Source organism: Triplophysa dalaica, chromosome 25, assembly GCF_015846415.1.
Source record: "Triplophysa dalaica isolate WHDGS20190420 chromosome 25, ASM1584641v1, whole genome shotgun sequence".
Lineage (NCBI taxonomy): Eukaryota > Metazoa > Chordata > Actinopteri > Cypriniformes > Nemacheilidae > Triplophysa > Triplophysa dalaica.
In genome coordinates, this window is record NC_079566.1 from 3,781,019 (window position 1) to 3,807,500 (window position 26,482).

The window sequence follows — 26,482 nt, forward strand, 5'->3', positions numbered from 1 at the left end:
TTGATCTTCTGCTTTTCTCAGCTAACACCAGACCCGGGTCTAACCTCCAAACAAACTGCAAGCGTCACAGGCATTGCTCCTCTTTAAATATTTACCTTCTGAGGACTCTTTATATTCAATCAAAACTACAGACATCTCAGCATCATCAGATTTTATTATATCGTTGGCAAATATACTTCAGTCTATCTTAAAGGGATACTTCACCCAAAAATGAAAATTCTGTCACCATTTACCCACTCTCAGGTGTTCCAAAACTCAACCTAGATGTCTTTGTTCTGCTTAACACAAACGTGCCCCATTGACTCATATAGTAGGGAAAATAAATACTCTGGGAGTCATGACATCTGTTTGGTTTCTGATATTCTTCCGATTTTCTTTCTTTATGTTCAGCAGAAGTGCCAAACTCATTAGTCTGTTTAATAAGTTTAGGCTCAGTAACTTTCAGCCCTCTTACACATTCTGACCTAACACTATTTGAACATTTCTATTAGTGCTGGACAATATAGCGGTTCATACTGAATATCGGTGTGTTTTTTGTTATGACATGAAATTTTAACACCGCATTACCGTTGTATGACGCTTTAACAACTTGTGTAGCGCAGTGCGACACTGTTTCAGTGGGGTCCCTTTTCACTGTTGCACTGTCAACGGCCATTCACACAGAATGTGTCTTTCTATGCCGCGGCACTTTAGCATTTTTTTTCTTTTCTTTTTGCCTTCAATTGTACAGCTTATGGCAAGAGAGGACAGGAAGCGAAGTGGGAGTGAGAAGGGGGTGGGTTCACATGTCGGAGCACTACACACTAGGCTATCGGCTCCGACTACTTTATCTTAATCTTTCTATAAGGCGTTTGGATGTTTGCTTGTGTCTTGCGCATGAGCGGTAACATCACATATTTCTTTCCCGTCGCAGTGGGAGTGCTCACCTCGTGGCTGAACAGCAGCAAAAGTGTAGCTATTGTAAGTTCACATTACGTTATATTAAATATACGCACAAACAAAATTTTTGGGGTTTTTTGTTCCCCTCATATCTGCTCAATATAAGCATTTAATATGATGTGTTTTTAGTTTGAACTGTTTCTCTATAAGCTATGATGACAAATAAGGGTCAGCAAAGGAAGGAGGATCGACAGCATGATCTGATTCAAGCCTTTGTTTTTTATGATTAAAATGATGATTTCATGAAATCATGAAGCCTTTGCATGCTATTTAGTTGTTAAAGAAGTCTAAACTTGCAGTTATTATAGGGGGTTAAAATACAGTAGGAATAGAATATCTTTCACACACACATAGTATCAAGTGTTGTTGCCTTTATTGAAAAATTAAAGGCTATAAGAATCAGTATTTATTTTTGTGTAAAAAATGCATTAAAGCTTGTTTAAAGTGATGTGTAAAAGAACACAGATGAGCATTTGTAGATATCTGCTAGATTCACACAGGTGTATGGAGAGGGATTGTGAATCCTTTTGTGTTACAGAGAAGCAGAAAGTGTGCTGATGTGCATGATTTCATTTGACATGTGCAGGCTTTGTTTGATATTGAACTGGAGATCTCATTTGAATTGGTAAGATGTTTAGGAAACATATGGCCGAGCATACGTGTATACATATGCATAGAGAAGAGCCACACGCGGGCTGAGCCGAGTTAAGACGGCAGATCTGATGCGCTCGCTTTACTTTGACTCTATAATCCTTTTTGACTTTGGCTTCTTTTTGACATGTGTCCCCTAGAAATCTGTTGATTTCAACTTTAGATGTCCCCTCATGACTTTACAAAATCCTTCAGAGATGAAAGGAAAGAAAGGATATCACGAGTCGCAGTTGTATGAGTGGAGTTGCACTGTTTATCCGTCTCAGTTGAAAGCAATGTGGAATCATGACATGTTATAAACAAACATGAAAAAACTAACGTAACGCGTCCTTCAGCATGTGCGGTGATACTGTTCGTTTGAGTGTTTAATGAACAGAAATGCTGCAGGGTGTGAAAAACGTTTGTGTGTGTGCGTTTGAGTGTGTGTGTGTGTTTGTTTATGTGTATGCGTGCGCATGCATGATTGTTTCTTCTTGCTGTTTTTGTGTGTGTGTGTGTGTGTGTGCGGGTGCATGCATGTTTGTGTATGCGTGCTGTTTGTGTGTGTGTGTGTGTGTGTTTATGTGTATGCCTGCATGCGCATGCATGATTGTTTCTTCTTGCTGTTTTTGTGTGTGTGTGTGCGGGTGCATGCATGTTTGTGTATGCGTGCTGTTTGTGTGTGTGTGTGTGTGTGTGTGTGTTTGTTTATGTGTATGCGTGCATCCGCATGCATGATTGTTTGTTCTTGCTGTTTGTGTGTGTGTGTGTGTGTGCGGGTGCATGCATGTTTGTGTATGCGTGCTGTTTGTGTGTGTGTGTGTGTGTTTATGTGTATGCGTGCATGCGCATGCATGATTGTTTCTTCTTGCTGTTTTTGTGTGTGTGTGTGTGCGGGTGCATGCATGTTTGTGTATGCGTGCTGTTTGTGTGTGTGTGTGTGTGTGTGTGTGTTTGTTTATGTGTATGCGTGCATCCGCATGCATGATTGTTTGTTCTTGCTGTTTGTGTGTGTGTGTGCGGGTGCATGCATGTTTGTGTATGCGTGCTGTTTGTGTGTGTGTGTGTGTGTGTTTATGTGTATGCGTGCATGCGCATGCATGATTGTTTCTTCTTGCTGTTTTTGTGTGTGTGTGCGGGTGCATGCAGGTTTGTGTGTGCGTGCTGTTTGTGTGTGTGTGTGTGTGTGTTTGTTTATGTGTATGCATGCATGCGCATGCATGATTGTTTGTTCTTGCTGTTTTTGTGTGTGTGTGTGTGCGGGTGCATGCATGTTTGTGCTTGCTGTTTGTGTGTGTGCAGTCGCATACATGTTTGTGTGAGCGTGCTGTTTTGTGTGTGTGCTGTTTTTTGGGGGTTTATGCGTGCTTGCATGTTTACGCATGCATGTTTGTTTGTGCATGCTGTTTTTGTGTGTGTGTGTGTGTGTGTGTGTGCGTGTGTGTTTGTTTGTGTGCTTGTGTGCATGTGAATAGATGTTTGGCACTGTTTCAGATCCATAAATGTCTCAGGTAATCCTCCACACAACTATAAACGCAGGCTTTCCCACACGTGAGTTTCATCAAACTTTAATGTCCTGCCACAGGGCTGTGGTGAAAGAGGTTTAATGTTTCACTGAACTTTCTTAAAGCATCAAGAGCTTTGGGGTCTCCGTCATGAAGGGTCATAGACCTCTGTCATTCATTCAGATGAAATACACATCTAGTGCTCAGATGAGAAGAATGATGAAGACTTTAACCCTCACCAATATGAGGAGTTCTGAAGAGACAGACACGTATAGTTACACAGAGAGGACTTCATGTCTTGCCTATTGAGATGTGTCTCTTAGCATAGGGCTCTCTGGTTCCTCTTCTCATTTCTTGTGCGGTTTCATGTTCAGGAAGGAGACAACAGACAAAGACCTCATTTTCTCGGGACCCCCATTCATATGTTGACTGTCCCTAAGCGTCTGAAGGTGACCGAGACTCTCTCATGTTCAACACACAATCACCTGTATCTGTCTCCAGAAATGAGAAGTTTGAGAACAACCATCTATTCTGCTCTAGAAACATCACGGCCCTGTGCAAAACCACCCTAGCAACCGCATAGTAACGCAACTCGGTTCTCTGGTCCCATCTTCCATCTTGACTTAACCAGACCCTCAGAACACCCTAGCAACACCATAGCAACACCACAACTGCTCATGCCTCAGTGTTTTATAGCTTCGCTCTGTCTCTCGGGTCTCTGGTGTCCCCTGCGTTTTCGTTACCCATGATAAGATGTCTGTGTGATTAGGACGGTAAGGTGATCCCGCTCGAGGCCGTACTGAATGCTCAGGCAACACAACACGGGACGGAGCGGAGGAGAGGAGGAGGTGAATAATTGATGGGCGGCACTTTCGTTTTTTAATCTGTAAATGAGAAGCCCTGACACCCTATCTGTAGCCCATTAAGATAACAAGATGGAGGATAATGATCCTGGTTAAGACACAGTTTACATCTCGAGAGGGAGAGAGATTGTGTAGAGTATTTTGTTGAGGACGGATAAACCTGTGTTATCAGTGTTATCACTGGACAGAGAGTATCACGTGTGTTCATCTGCTGTTTAAACACCACCTGCTGTATGTCAGATGAGAACACAACACACATCCAGATAAAGATGAATCCTCATCCACTCTGATTTACTCACTCGGTGACAGACACAGCACAACCTGAGGCTCAGTTTAGTCAGTGTCACAACAACAGTTTAAGCTCATGAGAAAACATCATCAGTATATGAGCATGTGTATTTCACATAACATTTCATGGATAAAGACTCTCTACCAAATGCATGAAAGTTAATGTAAGTCAACTCAAAGGCGATGGCCTTGTGGGCAGTGTTCTGACACGTGTGTGCGACGACTTAAGATGATGAGTCCGAGTCCAAACTCATGGACCTTTCCTGACCCGCCCCACATTTTGATTTATTAAACCATTGATGTGCAAATAAATATAAGCTGGTACACCACAACAGAGTTTTTAGCTCGTTGACAAAATGTGGCTTAGAAAAAATAGTCTTAGTTGAATGTAAATGTAAAAATCACCTTGACATCAATTCCTTAAAGGGACGCTAATCCAGGTGTTTTCTGCAATGTAAAAATAGTCAAAGGTATCCCCAGAATGTCTCTGTTAAGTTTCCGCTCAAAATACACCACATATCTTTCATAACAAGATGTTGAACATGACCATTTGTGGCTGCAATGTAAAACACTCCATTTTTGTGTGTGTCTCTTTATATGCAAATGAGCTTGTGCTCTCCTCCCCTTATGCAAAATATAACTTAGAGCGCTTACACATGTGCTTTGGATGACATCAAGATAAGCAATGTGGTGAAAAGCGCAATTACGTCTTTAAAGCCTTGCCCAACCAAAACAATACACTAACTGCAATGAAAATCACCTTAATGCCTTGTTCATTAATACAAATTAAATGGAAAAGACAAAAACATAGATAGATCAACATATGCTGACTGAGAAAGACACTGTTATAACTTTCTTTCGTTGTAATGAATAAGATTTACTGTAATGATGTCGGTCACAAGTCTTCTGAACCAATGGGCGCGATGCGCTAACCTTACGACACAACACCTGTCTTTGGATCATGTCTCAGGATTAGCCGTGAACATGTAAGCACATTATTTAAGAAAGGCGATTTTAAAATGATGTGTATTACTTACTTCTTCCGGAGATGAAGCTTGATCACAAACAGTTGGTACTGATCCACTCTTGAGAATCATTTTTTTGGCGAAACCCATGATTTACTAACCCGCGTTGACTCGCTGCAGATATACGGTCGGCTGAAGGTGACTGGCCGGAGCCTGGTCTTCCGACCACCGAGTCCTGGAGCTTTGATTTTTCAACCTTACCGGTTACTGGGAGCTCTAGCTCGTATCAAGTCTTTTGTCTAAGTCCTTCCAGACTGGGTATATGGACTGGTGAATGTTGGTTTGAAATCTGTTCTCTTGGCGTTTAAGTATACATATTTGATAAAAAATCTGATGACCCCACATGCACAACCTGTCAGGGCACATCTTCTTTAGTTAAGAAGGTTAGAGTTGAAGTGATTTGACCACATGGGTGTACAGTCAACACACAGTTCTGAATGCAGCACACCATCTGAACATCACAGGAAATAAACGATCATGTCATTCATCTGCTCTGAGCTGACATCATCAATAACAGCCTCTATTAGCTGACTGATGATGATGATGATGATGATGATGATGATGTCATGTGTAGTAGTGCAGCGAGTGAGTGATGTGAGTCACAGTATGTATTCTAAACGCACACACACACACACACTCACTCACACACACTCATGACTGATCGTTGTTACTTCATAACTGTGGATCAAAAACAAAACTAAAAGATATTTCCTGCTTTCACCCTCAAGTTCATTCTTTTATTGTGTCAATGTAATTTATTCATCAAATCCTCAGAGCTTTAATTAGTCATGTTAATTAGGTCATGTGAGTTATTTCTGAATGTTATCACATGTCTAATTATGCATGTGGGCTTCTTATTCTCACACGTTAAGTATGTGTAATGTGTGAATCAGATCAGATCAGACCGTATATGTGACGGACATGATTTTTATGTTACACTATTCACTCTTGTGTCTCTCCTCAGGGGTTCTTCCGCAGAAGCATCCAGAAGAACATGGTGTACACATGTCACAGAGACAAGAACTGCATTATCAACAAGGTGACGAGGAACCGCTGTCAATACTGTCGCCTGCAGAGGTGCTTTACTGTGGGAATGTCCAAAGAGTGTGAGTCTTACCATCTTCACACACACACACACAAACACTCAAAAACACACACACTATCACGCAGGCACACACACTCACACTCAAACACACACGCAACCTCACAAACATACGCGCGCACAGTGCCGCACACAAACATGCACACATACACACAAACATGCACACGCACACATACACACACACAAACGCACTTACACACAGAATCCCACACACTCATACATACTCAAACACACGCACGCACAAACATGCACACGCACACGCACACACACACAAACGCACACACACAGAATCCCACAAACTCATACATACTCAAACACACGCACGCACAAACATGGCATGCACGCACACACACAAACGCACACACACACACAATCACTCACACATACTCAAACACACTCACACACCTCAAACACACTCTCGCACAATTAGTCGCTTACATGCATACACACACAACGGCAAGCACACACACAATCACGAACGCTCACATATACTCAAAAACACTCACGCACACGCACAAACTTGGCAGGCAAGCACACGCACACAAACGCACACACACACAATCACAAACGCTCACATATACTCAAACACACTCACGCACAAACATGGCAGGCAAGCACACACACACAAACACACACACACACAACAACACAAGCTCACACATACTCAAACACACTCAGGCATGCACACGCACAAACATGGCACGCAAGCACTCACAAACACACACACACACATTCACACACACTCACACATACTCAAACACACCCATGAACTTACATACAAATGCACACACTCACACATACTCACACATGCGCACAATCACATACACTCATACGCACACAAATTCATTTATAGAATCTGGACAAGTTGTTCAGACCATGCGCCGGGCACGGCGACCGTTTTCCCTTCGTTAAAATAGCAAAAGTGGATTCGGACACTCTGAGTGCCCTGCGCTTTAGACCATGAGCTTACATGCTGAAAACAGGACCCTAGTACATTTTATTCATGATTCACATACAGTATGTAGTAGAGTAGGCGGGGCGAGACCGTGGTTCGAGTCCGGTGAGTAATTGTGAATTAGCGCCAGCTGTGCGCACACCGGCCTCGAATCACGTAGGAGATGGGAGCATAAAAGGAACGAGCGACCGGACCGTCGAAGAGAGAGGACCGGGCCCGAACTTGTGTTTGTATTTATGTTTATGTTATTTCGCCGGCGGTCGTCCGTGAGGGGCCGCCGGCTGTTTTTATTTCTGTTAATAAATGTTTAATGTCTGCCGGTTCCCGCCTCCTTCCTTCCCTTTTATTGAGATTTGTTACACAGTGTAGTTTAGAATGTGTCATGATCATTCATATCTCTGTACTGGAGGTCCATACAGCTGTGAAAATAAAATGTTCAGCAGTTAAAGTGTCCTCTGGGGTTAGTACACATTACAGTAAGAGATGATATTTTAAATGTGAGTTGTGTATCTTTGTATGCTTATTAAACAACTCTGTGGAAAAAGGTGAACGATACACACAGATGCCTCATTAGTGTCTGTTTCTATGTATGTGAATCATCGAACACATGAGAAGAGTCAAAGCCGAGAGCAAGCGTGTGAATCTGCACTTAACACGTCTGAAAACGTCTCCGGTTACTTTCGTAACCTCGGTTCCCTGAGAAGCGGGAACGAGACATTGCGGAGACCGCATATGAAACTCCTCCTCTTTTTCACTTTTCCTGAAATCTTATAGGATAACGCCAGTAAAAAAACTGGCCAATTGTCGCAAGAATGCAACCGTATGCAAATACTGACGAATCCAGACAGTATAAATACAGTGCATGTGACGACAATCCTCAGAATCTACGAGAGAACGCCTGCACGGTGATAAGCGGCGAACACGGCGTTCTCCGCAATGTCTCGTTCCCGCTTCTCAGGGAACCGAGGTTACGAAAGTAACCGGAGACGTTCCCTTTCGAGAGCGGTCACTTCGACATTGCGGAGACCGCATATGGAACGGTAGTACAATCCCGCCGTGAGAGCTTGCAAAATCAGCCAGAAAAACTGGGTTAAAACACACAAGCATGGGAAGCATACTATTTTAACCATTCACGAGGTCGCTAAGCGTCAACAGCTGATTGGCTTAAATCGGCCAATAAACTGCTAAATCACTGAACCGGCCAATGAACTGCTATATCGGGCTCCTGCCAAATTTGCATATCCAAACCCAACCAATGCAGGGGGCTGCGCTGAAACAGGGCAGACACCACAACAGTAAGAGCCAGCACGGTATCCCGGGCGGATATAACAGAGATATAAAAGTACACCAAGCACAGCATAAACAGCAACGCGGCAACCACTGTGTAGCATAAGCGATTATAAAGTAGAAGATAAAGAGTCATCAGCACTCACCGAGAGGACTTGAGACGACAAAGAGGACACGTCCAATCTGTAGAACCTGGCGAAAGTGTTCTGCGAAGACCAGCCAGCCGCACAGCATATGTCCTGAATAGATGTGCCCCTAGACCAAGCCCACGAAGAGGCGATAGCCCTAGTCGAATGAGCTCTGATACCGAATGGGCAGTTCTGTCCCTGACTCTCATACGCTAAGGTAATAGCGTCCACCACCCAGTGAGAGAGCCTCTGCTTTGATACAGCCCGACCTTTAGTTCCCCCACCATAGCAGACGAAGAGCTGTTCAGACTGCCGAAAACCGGCCGTGCGATCAATGTAAGCCCGCAAAACCCTTACCGGGCAGACCGCTCTCGGAGCGTTTGCATTCTGCGAGTCTGACGACTCGGAAAACAAAGCGGGCAAAGAAATGACCTGTGCTCTAAATGGGGTAGACATAGACTTTGGCACATAACCCGATTTCGGCCGGAGAGTGACATTGCAGTCGCCGGTTCCAAAACGAATGAAATCAGCGCCGACTGAGAGCGCTTGTAAATCCCCTATGCGCTTAGCCGAAGCAAGGGCAAGAAGGAGAACGGTTTTTAGAGTGAGCTCTCTTAGGGAAGCCGCGTCCAGAGGCTCGAATGGGGGAAAGGAGAGAGCCTTCAACACCAGCGCTAAGTCCCAAGGCGGCACCGAAGGGGATCGCGGTGGAAAAAGTCTCCTCGCTCCTCTGAGGAATCTGACTACCAGCATGTGCCTTCCAATGGATTGCCCATCAACCGGGGAACGAAACGAGGCGATAGCAGCCACATAAACCTTCAGTGTTGACGGGAGTCCGCCGCTGTCCAGCCTGTGCTGCAGGAAGCATAAAATATCAGACACGGGGCAGGACATCGGGTCGATATTGTTACTACTGCACCATTTAACAAACACCCCCCATTTGAGAGCGTATAAACGCCTGGTGGAAGGCGCTCGACACTCCGAAATAGTGTCAAGTACACGCTGAGGAAGTGCATTTAAAACCCCCGAAGAGGCCAGGCATGAAGACTCCACAGCTGCGGGCTGGGGTGAAATATCGTGCCGTTCGCTTGGGACAACAGGTCTCTCCTGAGGGGAATCCGCCACGGCGGTGCCGTTAACAATTCGCTTAGGTCCGGAAACCACGGTTGATTCGGCCAAAACGGAGCGACGAGGATCACCGTCGCCGTCTCCTCTCTGATTTTGCACAGCACCAGGGGCAAAATCTTCACCGGAGGAAACGCGTAAAGCTGAACGTTCGGCCATCGCACCGTCAGAGCGTCGTTCCCCATGGGGGAATGGGTCAGCGAGAAATACAGCGGGCAGTGCGCGTTCTCGCTCGTCGCGAATAAATCCACTTCCGCCGTCCCAAAGCGCTCCCAAATTGACCGCACTGAGTCTGGATGAAGCCTCCATTCTCCGTGCGGAAGACCCTCCCTCGAAAGCATGTCCGCTCCGCAGTTCAGACGACCGGGGATATGCGCTGCCCTGACAGAGAGTAGATGCCGATCTGCCCACAGTAGGAGACTCGCAGCCTGTTTGAAAAGAGTTCCTGAGCGGACTCCTCCCTGGCGATTTATGTACGAAACCACGGACATGTTGTCGGTGCGAATCAGGACATGTTTCTTCTCCAGTCTTGACTGGAAAGTATGGAGAGCTAGAGACACCGCCATCAGCTCCAAGCAATTTATATGCCATTTTCTCTGTGACTGTGTCCAAAGGCCGGATGCCGGCATGCCCTCGCACACTGCACCCCATCCCGAGGACGACGCATCCGTCGTAACGACTATGCGTCTCGTAACCAGCCCCAGGGGAACTCCCCGACTGAACATGCTTGGGTCGCGCCATGGGCTCAGGGCACTGAGGCAACTGAGTGTAACCGGGACTCGCACTCGACCCGAGGACCATGCTCTCCATGGAACCCGAGCCTTCAGCCAAAACTGTAGCGGTCGCATGTGCAGAAGACCCAGGTGGCAGACCGCCGAGGCTGACGCCATGAGACCCAAAAGCCTCTGAAACTCCCTCAGTGGAACAGACCGACCCGGCCTGAGCAGATGTAGAGCTGAAGAGATGGACTCCGTCCGCTCTTGAGAGAGGCGAGCGCGCATCTCCACTGAGTCGAAACATACCCCCAGATACGTTATTGACTGACTCGGAGTGAGCTTGCTTTTCTGCATGTTCACGCGTAGCCCCAGGGATGTCAAGTGACGAAGCAGCATTTGCGTATGACCGGATAGCGCCTCCCGTGAGTGGGCTAAAATTAACCAGTCGTCCAGATAATTCAGAATGCGCATACCGCTCGCTCTGAGAGGGGAAAGCGCCGCGTCCACGCACTTCGAGAATGTGCGCGGTGCTAATGCCAGTCCGAACGGGAGTACGGCAAATTGGTACGCTGAACCCGCGAAAGCGAATCGCAGAAACTTTCGGTGGCGCTTGGCTATCTGAACATGAAAGTACGCATCCTTCAGATCCACGGATGCAAACCAGTCCCCGGGACGCACTTGTGCCAGGATCTGTTTTAGAGTTGTCATTCTGAACGCTCGCTTGTGAAGGGCTCGGTTGACGGGTCTCAAGTCCAGAATCGGACGCAGACCACCATCTCTCTTGGGCACTACAAAGTACCGGCTGTAAAACCCGCTTTCTCGCTCGTTCGGAGGGACACGCTCGATCGCTCCTTTCGCGAGCAGGCTGCCGATTTGCTGCCTCAACACAGGCGCATTTTGCGCTGACGTAAGCGACGGAACCACACCGCTGAAGCGGGGAGGTCTTCGTCTGAACTGCAGGGTGTACCCGTGTTCTATCACATTTAGTAGCCAATGAGAAATGTCCGGAATGGCCTTCCACGCGTCCAGAAACAGACATAATGGCCGAATCTCTTCGGGCGTTACCGTCAGCGGACCGTTTAGGGAAGCACGCTGGTGCAGCGAGGCTAATTGCACTGGCGGGGAAATAGCCCGTGCGTGAGACTCCAGCCGTCTCTCGCCCACGGGAAAGACCGTGGACGAGGGAAGGCTGGTTATAGTCGGGATTAACTGCGGCTTCGCGCTGCACCGTGGCAGGGCAAGGAACGCAGCATTGGTCGTGTGAGGGGGAAAGAGCTCTTTTTGTGAACAGGTATGTGTTTTTATTGCATTTACACAGACATTTACAACATTGCAATGTTCGCCCGCAACCGCGGGGGAAAACTGATGCAAACAGCGGCGTTTGGGGGCCACCGGAACGCTCACAAACTCTCTCCTCCTCTTTATAGGTCCGTCAGGATGACGGCTTGGCAGACGATGACGCTCCGCCGTCGTGGCGCGGCGGTCCTCTCTGCGGTCCTCCCTTCGGCCCGTACCTCTTCTTAGGCGGGCCCGACCATTGTTTAGGCCGTGCATCCGGCTCACGACCTCGAGAAGCCTGGGCGGAAGCAGCGTGCTGTTTGGTCGGCCTCTGCGCGGAGTGCGACGCGGATGAAGAACGGGCTCTAGGAGACGGTTGATAAGAGCGTCGCGGGAGCACGTGACTCATGGCCTTGGCGCGCTTTTGCGTCTCCCCGAAGCGCTCCACCACCGACTCCACGACGTCACCAAAGAGGCCGGAGGGAGTGATCGGGGCGTTGAGGAGAGACTTACGGTCAGCGTCTTTCAGGTCCGCCAACGTAAGCCAGAGATGACGGTGTAGGACGACCATGAACCCCATGGATCGGCCGATAGCTTGTGCGGTCCGCTTCGTTGCCATCAGAGCGAAGTCGGTCGCTGCCCTCAGATCCCTCGTGGCGTCCGCCTCCAGGCTGCCGCTATCCAGCGACTGAAGGATCTTAGCCTGGAACACCTGCAGCACCGCCATTGCGTGCAAAGCGGAAGCGGCTTCTCCGGCGGATGCGTAAGCCTTACCGGCGAGATGAGCGGTAAACCTGCACGGCTTCGACGGCAGGCCTGGGTCCGAGCCCAGCGAGGTGGTAGAAGGGCACAAATGAGCGGCGAGGGTCTCCTCGACGGGTGGCATGCGCACGTAACCGTGGGCCTCCGCTCCGACCACGTGGGCGAACATGGATTGCGTAGCGGCGTGAACGCGCGCCGACTGAGGAGCAGACCACGATTTCACCACGTGCTCGTGGACATCTGGAAAGAATGGCGCACTCCTCTTTGATGTGGCCTGACGGCGGCCCGCCTGAAGGTACCACGAGTCGAGCTTACTTTTTGCCGGCTCCTCAGGTGAACTCCAGGTGATGTCGAGCTCGCTGACGGCCTTCTCGAGGACCCTCATGAACTCCTCGTGGAGGTCCGGGGTGCTCTCTAGGTCGGGGCGATCCCGCTCCGACCCTGCCCAGTCCTTGTCTGAAGCCGAGATGGACATGGAGTCGTCGTCCTCCTCAGCGCCGAAGGAAACGGCGCCCAAGACGGAAGGCGGGGGACGAAGACTCTCGTCGGCGTAGAGGACTGGGGAATGGGGTGACGGCAGAGGACAGCGGCCCGGAGCCGTGTCGTCGCCGCTCCCCCTTGGAGCGGGTAGACTCACCAGCGACTCGTTGGTGGCAGTGAGCCTTGACCCTATATTTCCACGAGCGATGTTCCTGCGAGTTCTCAAGACACGCGCCGGCAGGTCCGCACAGTGCGCGCAATCGGACTCGCAGAATGCAGCCTCCGCATGAGCCAGGCCCAGGCAGGCAATGCAGTGCTCGTGCGTATCCTGCGGGTCAATGGGACCCGCGCAAAGACGACAGTATGAAGCCATCGGATGCGGTGAAAAATATCCAGTTGCGTCTTCAACGATGGCAGCGTGAAAAAGAAGATTCTGGGGATTGTCGTCACATGCACTGTATTTATACTGTCTGGATTCGTCAGTATTTGCATACGGTTGCATTCTTGCGACAATTGGCCAGTTTTTTTACTGGCGTTATCCTATAAGATTTCAGGAAAAGTGAAAAAGAGGAGGAGTTTCATATGCGGTCTCCGCAATGTCGAAGTGACCGCTCTCGAAAGGGAACACAAAGCAACACCTGAACGATGGCAGACATCTGCATTAACATACAGTATCAATGTAAAGCATGAGTAACAACGATGTAACTCTCTATGGTTTCTCAGGAATGGCTCTTGAAATGAAGCACTGTTGTGTGTGTGTGTGTGTGTGTGTGTGTGCGTGTGCGTGTGCGTGCGTGTGCGTATGAGTGGGTGTGTAACACATCATTGCTTTAGCTTCAGTACACAGACGTTTACAGTCGTCTGAAGCTTTTGTATTTCAGGCATTATTGTTTGATTGTATCAGGTTGACTTCACACTCCATTGAACACAAGAGAAGATGTGCTTCTTCAAAACAACACAACACAAGAGAGATATGGTGTTTATCTGTCCTTTACTTGACTGTATGTGAGCTGTGTGCAGTGACATGTGATTTGTGCTGTGCTGTACTACTGTGGTGCTACAACAACAGGTTAACATACGTAGAAGATGTAAATACACATTCATTTTCTAATAATAGGCCGTTTTTATTACCTCACTTCTCAAATGATTCGTTTCGGCGATTCATCCCCTCCTTCTGTCAGCCTACTCTGATCTGATTGGTCAGATGGTCTATTCTGCTTTGATTGGGCTACTGTGTACGCTGTCGTAAATGGAACGTAGGCGGTCATTACACCGAGTGACACAGTCCGACCCTGAACTGAAATTGAATCACACGAATGAGTCGTCTAGAGTCGACTCCATTTCTCTCAAGCCAATAACTTTGTTATTTGTTCCCTTTGGGCTTTACAACTCCACAAACTGCTCACATTCACACACAGCAACACACTGCATGAAGGTCATTTTAAGGACATTGTAATAGTAACTCTTTAAAGGAATAATTCACCTAAATATACAAAAAAATCTCTCCTAATTTACTCAGTCATATCTATATGACTTTATTTCTTCAAACACAAACAAGATTTTTTTAAATAAAAATATTCATCCAATAATGTTGAAGTTGTAAAAAAACACAAACATTCATCCTTAACGTCCCCGTGAACCTGAAATTGCGATCGTTTTTACTTCCATATTCTGACCCATTTCTGAGCTGGACAGCCCTTAAGGGCAGATGTGCATGTTCAGATTGAATATGGATTTAAAAAAAGAAAATGATCCTCACTGATCATATCTTATCTTATTTATAATAAACACTGCAATATTCCATGACAAATTAGGAATTGTAATTTCTCATTTTACTTGGACTTTAAAGATGAGATATCACACCCAGTTTCTTTCAATCTCATATTAATCTTGAGTGCTGTAGAGAGATTCAAAGTAGGGAAGGAAGGAGACGGGAACCAGAAGACCTTTAAACATTTACTAAATTAATAACAGCCAGCAGCCCCTCACGGACGACCGCTGGCGAACAAAACATAAATAAAAATACAAACATGTTCGGGCCCGGTCCTCTCTCTTTGCTCGTTCCTTTTATATGCTCCCAATCTCCTACGTGATTCGAGACCGGTGCGAGCACAGCTGGCGCTCATTAACAATTACTCACCGGTCTTGAACCACGGTCTCGCCCCGGTACTCCACTACAAGTGCCTATACAGTAGTATTTCATATGTCATATCTTCGAAGAGTATTTAGTTTGATCACATTTATAAAAGAGAGATACAGCTGTACCATTATTTCTGTAAACAGTCAACCTTCTGAAGGCGTGCGGGGGGAAGGAACTACAGCACGAGCACAAAACACATCATCGCATTAATCCCTTCCTGTTGTTTACATTATACACCTACACGCTGACTGCCAACAATACACAGACGTATGACTTAGTTTGACTTACCTCGTGCAGTTCATGTTCGCCATGTTTTCGCACTGGGACGGCTCCATCTATCAGTTTCAAATCATCTACAAATCCAGCGTTATATCCAGCATATATAAAATCCATCACTGAAAAACAAACACAGCTGAACTTCCGTCACATAATACCTCCGCTTCAAATAACACACTGTCATGAACTCTTCATCATGTTTTCATTCATAGTTTGAGTTTGTAGCACAAACAATCGATTTCAAGCTTTATTTTCACATCTGTCAGTGCGCCTGATTAGTATGGGATGTAGTGAATTATCACAGGGTTTGAACTTTACACAGCTGGAGGTGTGAAGGGAATATTCATCTATTATTCTCAAGCCGTGTCTGTGTGGTTATGACTCGCTGTATGTTGACAGAACTATGAGACATTCATCCAACACTGTCCTCTCTCCTGACTTCTGAACATTATACTTACTTGAGAAATTGATCTTAATTGTGTGAGTGTTTTAGAAATGAATGTGTAATGTGTTCTTCTGTGGTTATATAGAAGTGGAGTTTTAACTAGGACAGAGAATCTTGATGAGTCTCCGGTGTGTGGGGGGGTGTAATAACAACAACAGAGGGCCGAGTTTGTTTCATGAGGTTGGTTTGGGGAGGTCTCTTGTTCGGGATGTATGATCTGAGGTCTCCTGCAGAGAAATGTTTCAAAGATGAACTCCTCCTAGACTGTAATGAAACGTGGCGTTCCTCCACAACACCAGGTGTTCTCTCTTTAATGACGTTCAGCAGCCTGTCCTGTGTTAATAATGTCCGCTCCAGTGTGGGCTTCATCCACTCACGCGTCTGCAGATGCTGTTTCATCAGCCAGAGGTTCCATGTAGGTGTACCTTTCAATAAGAATTGACATTTTTTTGACAGAATTACAAACTTTACAAAATAAAACAAGTATCCCATACACATCCAGGATAAAAACATAATAAAGCCATTGGCTTATTTCCATCACGGTCCTCCATGTTCACACAGAGGATAGAAGCTATACACAGACGTGACAGAAGAATAGCATTTCCTAACCAAATACTAATCAAAAATGTAAACAATCCACATCACCTGAAGAAAACAAAACCACAAACTAGCTAGCATCTGCAAACGAAAACACCCAAAGTGTGTTGTTCTCTTTATTGACGCTGTAACTTCCAGCCATTGATCTGCTGTTTTTGATCTGCCACCAGTGTCATAAGAATGTGTTTACGTAACAATGTTTTCATACAACAACATGTGTCAACAACAACACACAGGTGTAAGTGTAAGTCCTTGAAAGTAATACTCTTAATGAGCCTTGTTGAATAATGTGATGTAAACCAGTGGTGTCATACACACATGTGTTCAGTCTATAGACATGCGTGAGGTGTGGAGTGTTCTGTACAAAGTCACTTGCCAACTACTGGCTTTTTATGCATAATGAAACACTTTTAGTAAGTTTCAATAGATGGGCGATTGTGTATTATTATTATGAGACTACGGTGGATCAAAGTTGTCATGTTTGGGTTATGGATCGGACGACCTGAACAGTTTGGTTTCTTGGGTGTCAGATCCTCTACCATCACAGTTCACATGTGTATGTATATTTTTAACTGAAAATAAACTCATTTGATCATGAAAAGAGGTTATATGTATCAGGGGTCTCATTTATAAACGTTGCATACACACAAAACAGACAGAAATGTGCGCACGCAATTTTACACACACATTGAGAACTATACAAAATAAACATGGCCTTTAAAAGTGTGCATCATTCACACTCTTTTACTGCTGTAAGTGGAGCAGTCATATAAACAGAATGATTTTAAAATGTTTTCACTTTCATATACATACACTGTAAAAAAAACATGTGAAATCTACAGTAATTCACTGTGTTCATGCACTGGAAATGACTGTTTTAGGGGTCACAGTGAATCACTGTATATTCAGTGAGAAATTACAATACTGATCAAATATTGTGAATATCACATTAGAGGAAAGTGCTTAGAAAAAACGAATTTGTTAAGGTAACCAACACTGGCCTGTGGTAAATCACAACAATCAAGCATGAATGTTCAGAGTTCTTTATTATAAAGGGTTTAAATAATTAAAATAAATATTTTCCCAGTTCACAGGTATTACAGTTAATCTTGGAATTGAGAAACTTTTGTGTGATATTCAGGGCACCTCTGAAATGGGACATAATCCCAAACTAAGTATGATCATTATTGAAAGGATACAAATGTCTTGCACAAGCTTTTAATAGTTTTTTTCTCTTTTGAGTCTAGCATAACTAGACTTTAAACATTGAACTGTTTTATAATCTTCTGTGAATTGATATTTTAATATTTTTGTGAAAATAGATGTTTCTGAAATAAATAATTTATTGATTTGTGATGAGGTTTCGTTTACAAGCAGCAGAAATGCATGTCATTGACACAGGATTATGATGTAGACTAGTGGTGGTTCTAAACTCAGTTGCCCGCGACGTCAACTTCCTGCAGCCTTGACCCTGATCAAACTCACCTGTTTCTAACTCCCCAGTAATGACTTAAACGTCATGCAGCGCTGCGCAAATCCGATCACAGAAATTACATCCAAATACTGTGACGGGAATCTGAGTGCAGCTTGTTCCGTAAATATTACAATCACTCTCGCAGTACTTTGATGTCACACGCCGTCCGGGTGCAGCGCTGCTGTCACGGACGGCCAAAGACTATATATACCAAGAGCCAAAACTCAATACAATGTTCCATTGCAACACCAGCGCCCTGTGATTTCCGCCGTTTCGGGGTGAAAGTGACTCATCTTTTTTTCTTTCTCGATAGCAATATGAGCTGCTTTGTAAAACATTGAAGCTGAAATCCAACCTGTATGATGATAATACATGATGACAAAAACATAAGCTCGCCAGAAACCATTTAAGTTAAAAATAATTTTTACCCCAAAATGGCGGCCGCACTGTTTCCCAAAAACAGTAGAGTTTTGCCTCTTGGTATCTATACTCTTTGGCGCCGCAGCACCTTTTGACGCGACCAAGTATTCCGACCTGCAAGCAGCCTGTGATTGGAGTGTAGCTGCACAGATTGCGTAGTAGCGGTAAGTTTCTTACGTTTTCTTTGGACTAAACTTTGTCACTTCATAACAGTAACAAAAAAGTAGTAAATCGTTGACAGTGCAGGTGGAAGTTTTAACGTTAGGGTGTCATCGTGGTTTATACGTGTAAAGAGTCTGAGTTCAATGCAGCTTCGATTTCTCCATTTATTTATCTGCATATTAAAATTCACAGAAATCTTGCAAACATCAGATTTCAGTGTGAACATGCAGAATGTCCTGCTGCATTTCTGACAGGTTCCTTGTCAGGATTAATCCAGAGTCCAGCAAGACTAGTGCCAAGTTTCAAAGTCAGTATACAGAAAGAGGTCATACATGAACCCACGTGTCATTTCCTTTATCAGGGACTTCACAGAGTTTGACTGGCAAAATAACTAGATTGAGGTCAATATTTATTTCATCTAAATATTTTTTAAATGTATATTTTATAATTTACTATTTATTATTTGTTTTTCAGAAATCATCATGTGGAACAAGCCGTTCAGCTGTGAATTATTATTATGTTTCTTTATTATATTTTAGCATTTTGTTGTTTGTTTAGGAAATGTTTTCAAATTGTGTTTTACGATAAAATAGAGACAAAGTATTTGTCAAACAGTGTGATCCACTTGAATAAGTCCAAGCATAAAGTGCTGGAACTCCATTGAATTTGTACTGTGTTTTTTTTCTTCATAGTATTATTCTTACAGTCAGAAACGGTAAAGATACCAAACCAGACTAAGTGATCTTTGATTCATTTCCGTTTTGGCTCTAGGTTCACTTTTAAGCAATAATCCTAAGAAATGAAGTAAACTAAAACCACGTAAATAATTATATTTTTAGGGGCTGTTTCCAAATCATCTACATTATCTGTAAAAAAACACAGTAACTAACTGACAGCCATTGACAAGTAACTTAATGTAAAAAACAATCACAGTTACTAACTGGCAACCATTGACAAGTAACTTAATGTATTTTTAAATACAGTGTATTACTTGTCAATGGCTGCCAGTAAATTACTTTAATTTTCACAATATATTTCTTACAGTGTATTTGATGAAATATTCCACCTGTATTTTAGAAGTTAAAGGAGCCAGTGTTTTGCTGTTTTAGAGGCTTTGATGATGTTTTTGTGTGTTTAACAATGGATGTTCATGTTTCGTATTTAAAAAAAACGCTTTATATTTCACATATTTCAAGTCTATTGTTCACTGCTGTCTCTCTTCTCACTAAACGACTGGATTTTTTCCGGTCTATATAAAATCCCTCCTTCAGAAACACCCTGATTGGTAAAGCTGACCAGGTCTGTCGTGATTGGTTCCCCGCTTAGAATGTGTGAAGATGTCCCACCCATCCCATATCAGGGAGCTTCTGTTTCTCAAGCTGTTGTGATTGGTTGGTGCCCCTCTCAGTACACGTGTTTTCATAAACTTTGGCTTTTAGCAATAAACAATAACAATGGCGCCAACTTCTCGAGTTAAACACATGCGGATCCATCGAAGTGTAACAGAGGTCTGCAAACGTCAATCTTTGTTAGAGATTGCACATTTTTGTTACAACTATGGGAAATGACACCTGACCAAGTTATATTATCACAAATAACAGAAGCGTTAGTTTTGCTTTTTTATATTGGACCCGAGTTTGATAATATAACAAACAGATTGATCAGGAGACTCAAGCAGGACTGCAAAAGAAGTTTCATAGAAGTGTTTTAGAGGTTTATTACACAGAACAGCTTTCACAGCCGATGATAAAGTCATGAATCTGTTTTTTGAGCGCTGGTTTTCTTAAAATGTGTGTCGCTGAATTCTTATGGCCAGCTGTAGGACTGTGATGAAAGTGAAAGTAGTTTAGCGTGTAGCTCAGTCAAATGTTTACAATCTCTGATAACCAAACACTACTCTTTCACTTCTCATTGTTTGCCGTATTCCTTTGGGCGGAGGTTATTAAAAGCACTCAGAATAGTGACATCATGTACCCGGGAAGTAGAGGGCTGTAGTCCGATCCAGCCATTCTCTGTAGTCCTTTAAAAGTGAATTCTGTTAAAGATTGTGTAATAAGGTTCAATTAAAAGGAAGGAGACGAGAACCGGCAAACATTTAAACATTTAATAAAACAATTGAATAATATAGACCTGGCAGCCCCTCGCGGACGACTGCCGGGGACACACACAAACCATAACTAAAATCCAGGCCCGGTCCTCTCTCATCAGCAGTCCCGTCGCTCGTCCTCTTATGCTCCCAATCTCCTCCGTGAGATATGCGGGACCGGTGTGCGCACAGCTGATTCAAACTATCAATCAAGCCACCGGCCCCGCCTCACAGCTCTCGTCACGTCTTCCTGAACACAGATAATATCTCACTTGGCAGTGAACTTTGAGCTTTATCATTTTGCAGGTATTATATATGCTCTAACAGCAACATTACACACAACTAAAGGTTGAAAAATGTGATTGTGGGAAAGGTGGCATTCAGCACTCAAATGACATCTAAAGCCCATTGCACATTGAGTCCGAAATTTTCCCTAACTCACAAGTAAAAAAATAAATAGGACCTCACGTTGTGTCAGCCACATTTTCATAAAAAATTCGGACTGGGTTCAAAGCATTTTAAAAGGCGTATGACAATTCGGAGACGCCGTAAAAACAAGCGCCAAATACCAAAAAACACATACAAAAATATCAAACTGTATGTGCAAATACCTTTAATGTTCAACAAAAAGTATTGATCTATTTCTAGTGCATGTGCTGCTTTGAACACCTGTGACATGTTGTGTTGAATGTTTTCATGACAGCGAGGAGTGTGAGCTGCAATATAATTCCTCTCTAACTATATTGCAGAACTTTTATTGTAAAAATACTTCATGTATATAAAAACGATGATCAACACTGCGCACCTTGATATTCTTATGGACACTGTGCGATCTGGTGGTGGAGCGGTCTGTTGGCACTTATCTTCCATATGTCACATCACGTGAATGTAAATATGCACATGTAGATGATGGTTATGTGTAGTGAATCTAGGTGTTGTTAGCTCTGTATATGGTTATATCGGGTAGGAGATTGGGTGGAGATACACGTACGTCTTGTGCCGGCGCTGGCGAAAAATCTTCCTTTTGTTTGTGCGTTAAGACTGAAATCTACAGGAGGTTTTGTAAATAAGACCCCAGGTATACTGACACAACTGTAAAGCTCTGTGTTTCAGGAGATAGACAGATGCTGATTTAAAGTATAAAGCCACTACTCTCTTCAACCAATAAACATACAAATGTACTTTTCTATAAACCATCACAACCTCATGTGCGTCTGGTGTATTCTCTTTTCTACACTGTGTTCTTACTAAAACATAGTTTTATGATTGTCTATAAGATGTTTCCAGTTTGTTTTAATTCTCTCTCTGGACTCATAATGATGACACGAGTGACTTGTGTTTGTTCTTCTAGCGGTCCGCAATGACCGAAATAAGAAAAAGAAGGAGATTCCTAAGCAGCACTTGTGTGAGAGCTATGAACTGACGGCAGAGCTGGAGATGATCATTGAGAAGATACGGAAAGCTCATCAGGAGACGTTTCCTTCTCTCTGCCAACTGGGAAAATATACCACCGTAAGTCGCACATCACACATTAGCATCATTTCATCTTGATCTAGATTCAATGGGTTCTGTCACTTCTGTCTTGAGTTCAGACTAACCTGTTTCAAAACATCACACGCAGATCACCACATCAATGCATGACATGGAAACTCACTTCACTTCTGTCATGATGATGTAATGCACAATGATGGTGATGAACCTTCTGTGCTGCATTCTACAGAAATGCAGTAGTGATGATGATGATCAAATATAGTTTAGTATGTGTGAGGTTTCGAGTAAATGATCATACTTCATTCAAAGAAGAGAGAAAGAGAGACCGAGTGAAAGCGAGAGAGAGAGAGAGAGAGAGAGAGAGACCGAGTGAGAGAGAATGAGAGAGAGAGAGAGAGAGAGAGAGAGAGAGAGAGAGAGATTGAGAGTGGATGGAGTAAAATTGCTTACCAAAATATAAAAAAATCCAAACGCTTGAAGGTGACAATGACAGTTTCAGTGAAGCTTCAAAGGACTTTAAACCACACCAGACCATGAATAAAGATCTTATCTAGTGAAACCATGACTCATTTATATAAAAAAAAACAAATGCTTGCCTTGCTCTGTTCTGCAATGTGAGTTCATGACTTCACAAAATACATAATTACGTTGAAAAGGTCACCCTTGACGTAGGCAGAAGTACAGAGTAAGTGTTTACAAGCTGAACGGGCATCGTAGAACAGAGCAAGGCGAGCATTTGTGTTTATAAAGCATATACATTTTAGAAAATCACAGATGGTTTCTCTAGATAAGATCTTTATTCATGGTCTGGTGTGGTTTAAAGTCCTTTGAAGCTGCACTGAAACTGTCATTTTGACCTTCAAGCGTTTGGAGTCCATTTCTGGTAGTGTTTGAAGTGCATTAAACAGTATTACAGTATATGCGAGCTTGTGTCTGAGCGCTGTCTTTGGGTCAGAAGTCATAAAAAAAACATCACTGTTTCATTCTGTGGCATCTCAGCATGTCATCACTCATCTCTCACTTGTTTTAAAGAAGTGCGGAGTGATTGACAGCTGCTGAAGATTAAGAGAGATGTTATTGACAGTGTGTCTTTTCACTATACAGAGATAACCATCAGTGGGTGTAAATATGGAGTGAATTCAGTGCCAGCTGCTTCAGCATTAAACCTCTGATGGGAAATCAAATGAAGCAGGGGATTGTGTTATTTTTTTATTTTTTTATCATTTGTCATCTTAAATATGAGATATCATAGGCAGTTTCTGTCAATCTCATATTATTCTTGAGTTATTATACAGTAGTATTTCATACGTTGTATCTTCAAAGAGTATTTAATTTGATCACATTTATAAAAGAGAGATACAGATTTACCATTATTTCCAGAAAAACATGAGCTGCTGGAGGTTGGACTAGTGGGGAAAGTGGGACATAAGTACAGCACGAGCACACAACACATCATCACATTAATCCCTTCCTGTTGTTTACATTATACACGTAAACGCCGACTGACAACAAAACACAGATTTATGTGTTTACCTCGTGCAGTTCATGTCCGGCATCTTTTAGCACTGGGACCGCTCCATATATCAGTTTAAACCAAATCCAGCGTTTATATAACATTCATCACCCAAATGCAGTGTACAAATAAACACAGATAAACTTCTGAACTTGCCGAGTGAAGTAGTGGATGCGTGCTGCTCTTTCTCACGCTGAAGGGTTGACGTGTGGGTGTGCTTTTTCTCTCACACTCGCATGTTGGTGTGCTCTTTTGCTCGCTGGATGATTTGTAGGCATGTTTTTCCAGGAGAATTGTCCAATAAGAGACTACTTATTTTGAGTTACGAAACGGGAATCCATGTTACTTGGAAATAAACTTTCATAAACCTGTATGAACCCAGACTGAGAGAATCCAGCACAGAAATACTACAACATAGATTTAACTGCTTCAATTTGACCAGATTAAGCATGAGAAGCCGTTCAACAGAGTAAAGAAGTCAGAATGCAATCATATTTCCACACCTGACAGACATTGCAGGTCAGCACTATGTCATTTTGTTCTTATTACATTTTCTCCTTATATGACATTTATAATCTTTTGTCTTTATTAGTAATTTAGCTCCTCACTTGTTTCTGAAGCCCTGTGTTTTGAATGGAGACTTTGTCTGGTATTGCTTCTGTTGTAGTTAATGTTAGTTTCTGTGATCTCCAGTGCCTTTTCTTTGTGGATTATTAAATTACTACATTTTGATTCTACTTTGTGGTGTGCTTTTTAACCCCACAGCTACATGTGAAACCTTAAGATATTTTTCCCTATTCACTTTTTTCCTTTACATTTTCATCATTACTGCAATGTATGCAACTCTCTTAACGCAGAATAGAAACAGAGAAACATCTTGAACATGAAAAGCTGAACAGCGTCAGTGTCCATCTGTAGATCATGTGAAGTGATGTGTGTCACACATCTAAAAAACAAATCTAAAGGAATATAACAATCCAAGCTACTTTTATTGACATGTTAGTATTTCTGTTTTAGGGAGATTCAGTGATTTTTAATCCTCAGAAATAACCCACTACATCACAGAAATGACAAACACATGTGATCAGTCACAGAGAGAGATGAACACCAGATGAAGTGATGTCACATCCTGTCTTCTCACTGGGCTCTGTAGACATCTACTATATATTTCACATTATTGCTGTGAATGCAAATACACTACAGACATCAGTGTTTGGCTTGATGTGTATTGTACAGATTTCATTGTTCAGACTAGAACTGCTCATCAAAACTGAGTCTTGTTTAGTTTCCAAATGACAATGTTTTTATTAGGGACAAACCGATATGTACATTTTGGCCGATAACCGATATATTGGCCAATTTACAGTTTCTACATATTTATATAAAATTCTGTGAGACTGAAAGTAAAGGCAAAAAGAGGACAACTGCTTTTATTTATAAACATTCACTGCAGAAAACAAGTTAACCATCAGTTCTCTTTTTCCCATTTTTCCAAACAATATGCTTTTGTTCCTATTATTGACACATTCTGAAATATTGTATCTACATCAGCAATGTTTTGCTGACAGCAGTAAATGAACAATCACGACACACTCTCCTCTCACATGAGATCTTCAATGAAAATTTGTTGAATATTCAAATCCATCCTTCAGACGTTGAGCGGTATTGAGACTGATGGTCATGAGCTTTAAAAATGAATAAACTAACTGAATATTAGCAGACAGACGGCAGGTGATGTCATTCTGAGCCGGAGCGCGTAACCTTCTCTCTCCGGCTTATTGTCTAACGTCAGGAGTTGTGTGATTTGTTAGGATAAACGCTGCTAAATGACATTAGAGATCCCCGGCCACTTCCTTGTTTGTCTCTATTGAATTATGGCGATGGTGTAATTGACTGAGATTGGATGAGAAATCAAAGAAGCCCCGGGGAAGAAGAAGAAGACAAGTCGCTTTAATATTCTCCTGCGGTTGTTTGCGTGCGGTGAGGATCACGGCTGAAGTCTCTCAATGTCACCGGCGGTGATTTAATGTGAATTGTGATGTGCTTCTCTTTTAAACGCACTGATGTGAGAGAGGATAGATGATGATATGGACTCACTCACCGTGGGCTTTATGTGGAGTGTCTCTGAACTGATGGAATCCAGTTCTTGACTAAAATCAGGCCATTTTTCAATCTCTCTTGTTTGGTCCTAGAATACATCAGAGAGTTCAGTGCCATGTATAACATGATGACAGCGGGCGGGCCGTCTTCTATGCATCTCTTTTATTTGAGCAAAACAAAGAAATCATATTCTCTTTTAAAAGAACATAACTGCGGATTTTCAAGGTCCTTCTTTGGTTGGTTGGTATGGAGTGTCCAATGAAAATGTCCATAGAAGGTGTTAAAACAAGATTATTTTGTAATAATTGCAGTTATTCTTTACTGACTCTCAAATGATTCATTGCACAATTCATCTTTCTTATTGCTGGAACACACTACAAGACTTTTGCCCAGATTTTCCAGATTTTGATCACGTATTGTTTTGCAAATGTTCAAAAAGTCTGCAAGTGTATAATGTCTATTTTTTTTTTAAATCTGTTCCGATTTTAAAAGTGTTATGGTTAGATGGTCTAGTCTGATGTGATTAGTCAGATGGTCTAGTCTGATGTGATTGTTCAGATGGTCTAGTCTGATGTGATTGGTCAGATGGTCTAGTCTGATGTGATTGGTCAGATGGTCTAGTCTGATGTGATTGGTCAGATGGTCTAGTCTGATGTGATTGGTCTGATGGTCTAGTCTGATGTGATTGGTCAGAT

At 43.4% G+C, this 26,482-nt stretch overlaps 1 protein-coding gene across 4 annotated transcripts in view; it reads left to right on the top strand.

Annotated features, from left to right (window-relative positions):
• The window catches only part of LOC130415286 (retinoic acid receptor beta-like), a 130,716-nt gene that overhangs the window by 94,731 nt on the left and 9,503 nt on the right, over window positions 1-26,482 (top strand). For 3 of the 4 annotated variants that reach the window (XM_056740863.1, XM_056740862.1, XM_056740864.1), the window contains 2 exons: window positions 6,215-6,356; window positions 22,035-22,195. In XM_056740863.1, coding sequence (XP_056596841.1) covers window positions 6,215-6,356; window positions 22,035-22,195 — 303 coding nt within the window. Of the gene's footprint in view, window positions 1-873; window positions 961-6,214; window positions 6,357-22,034; window positions 22,196-26,482 lie in introns of those variants that run through there. The other variant, XM_056740866.1, reaches the window with a different exon arrangement.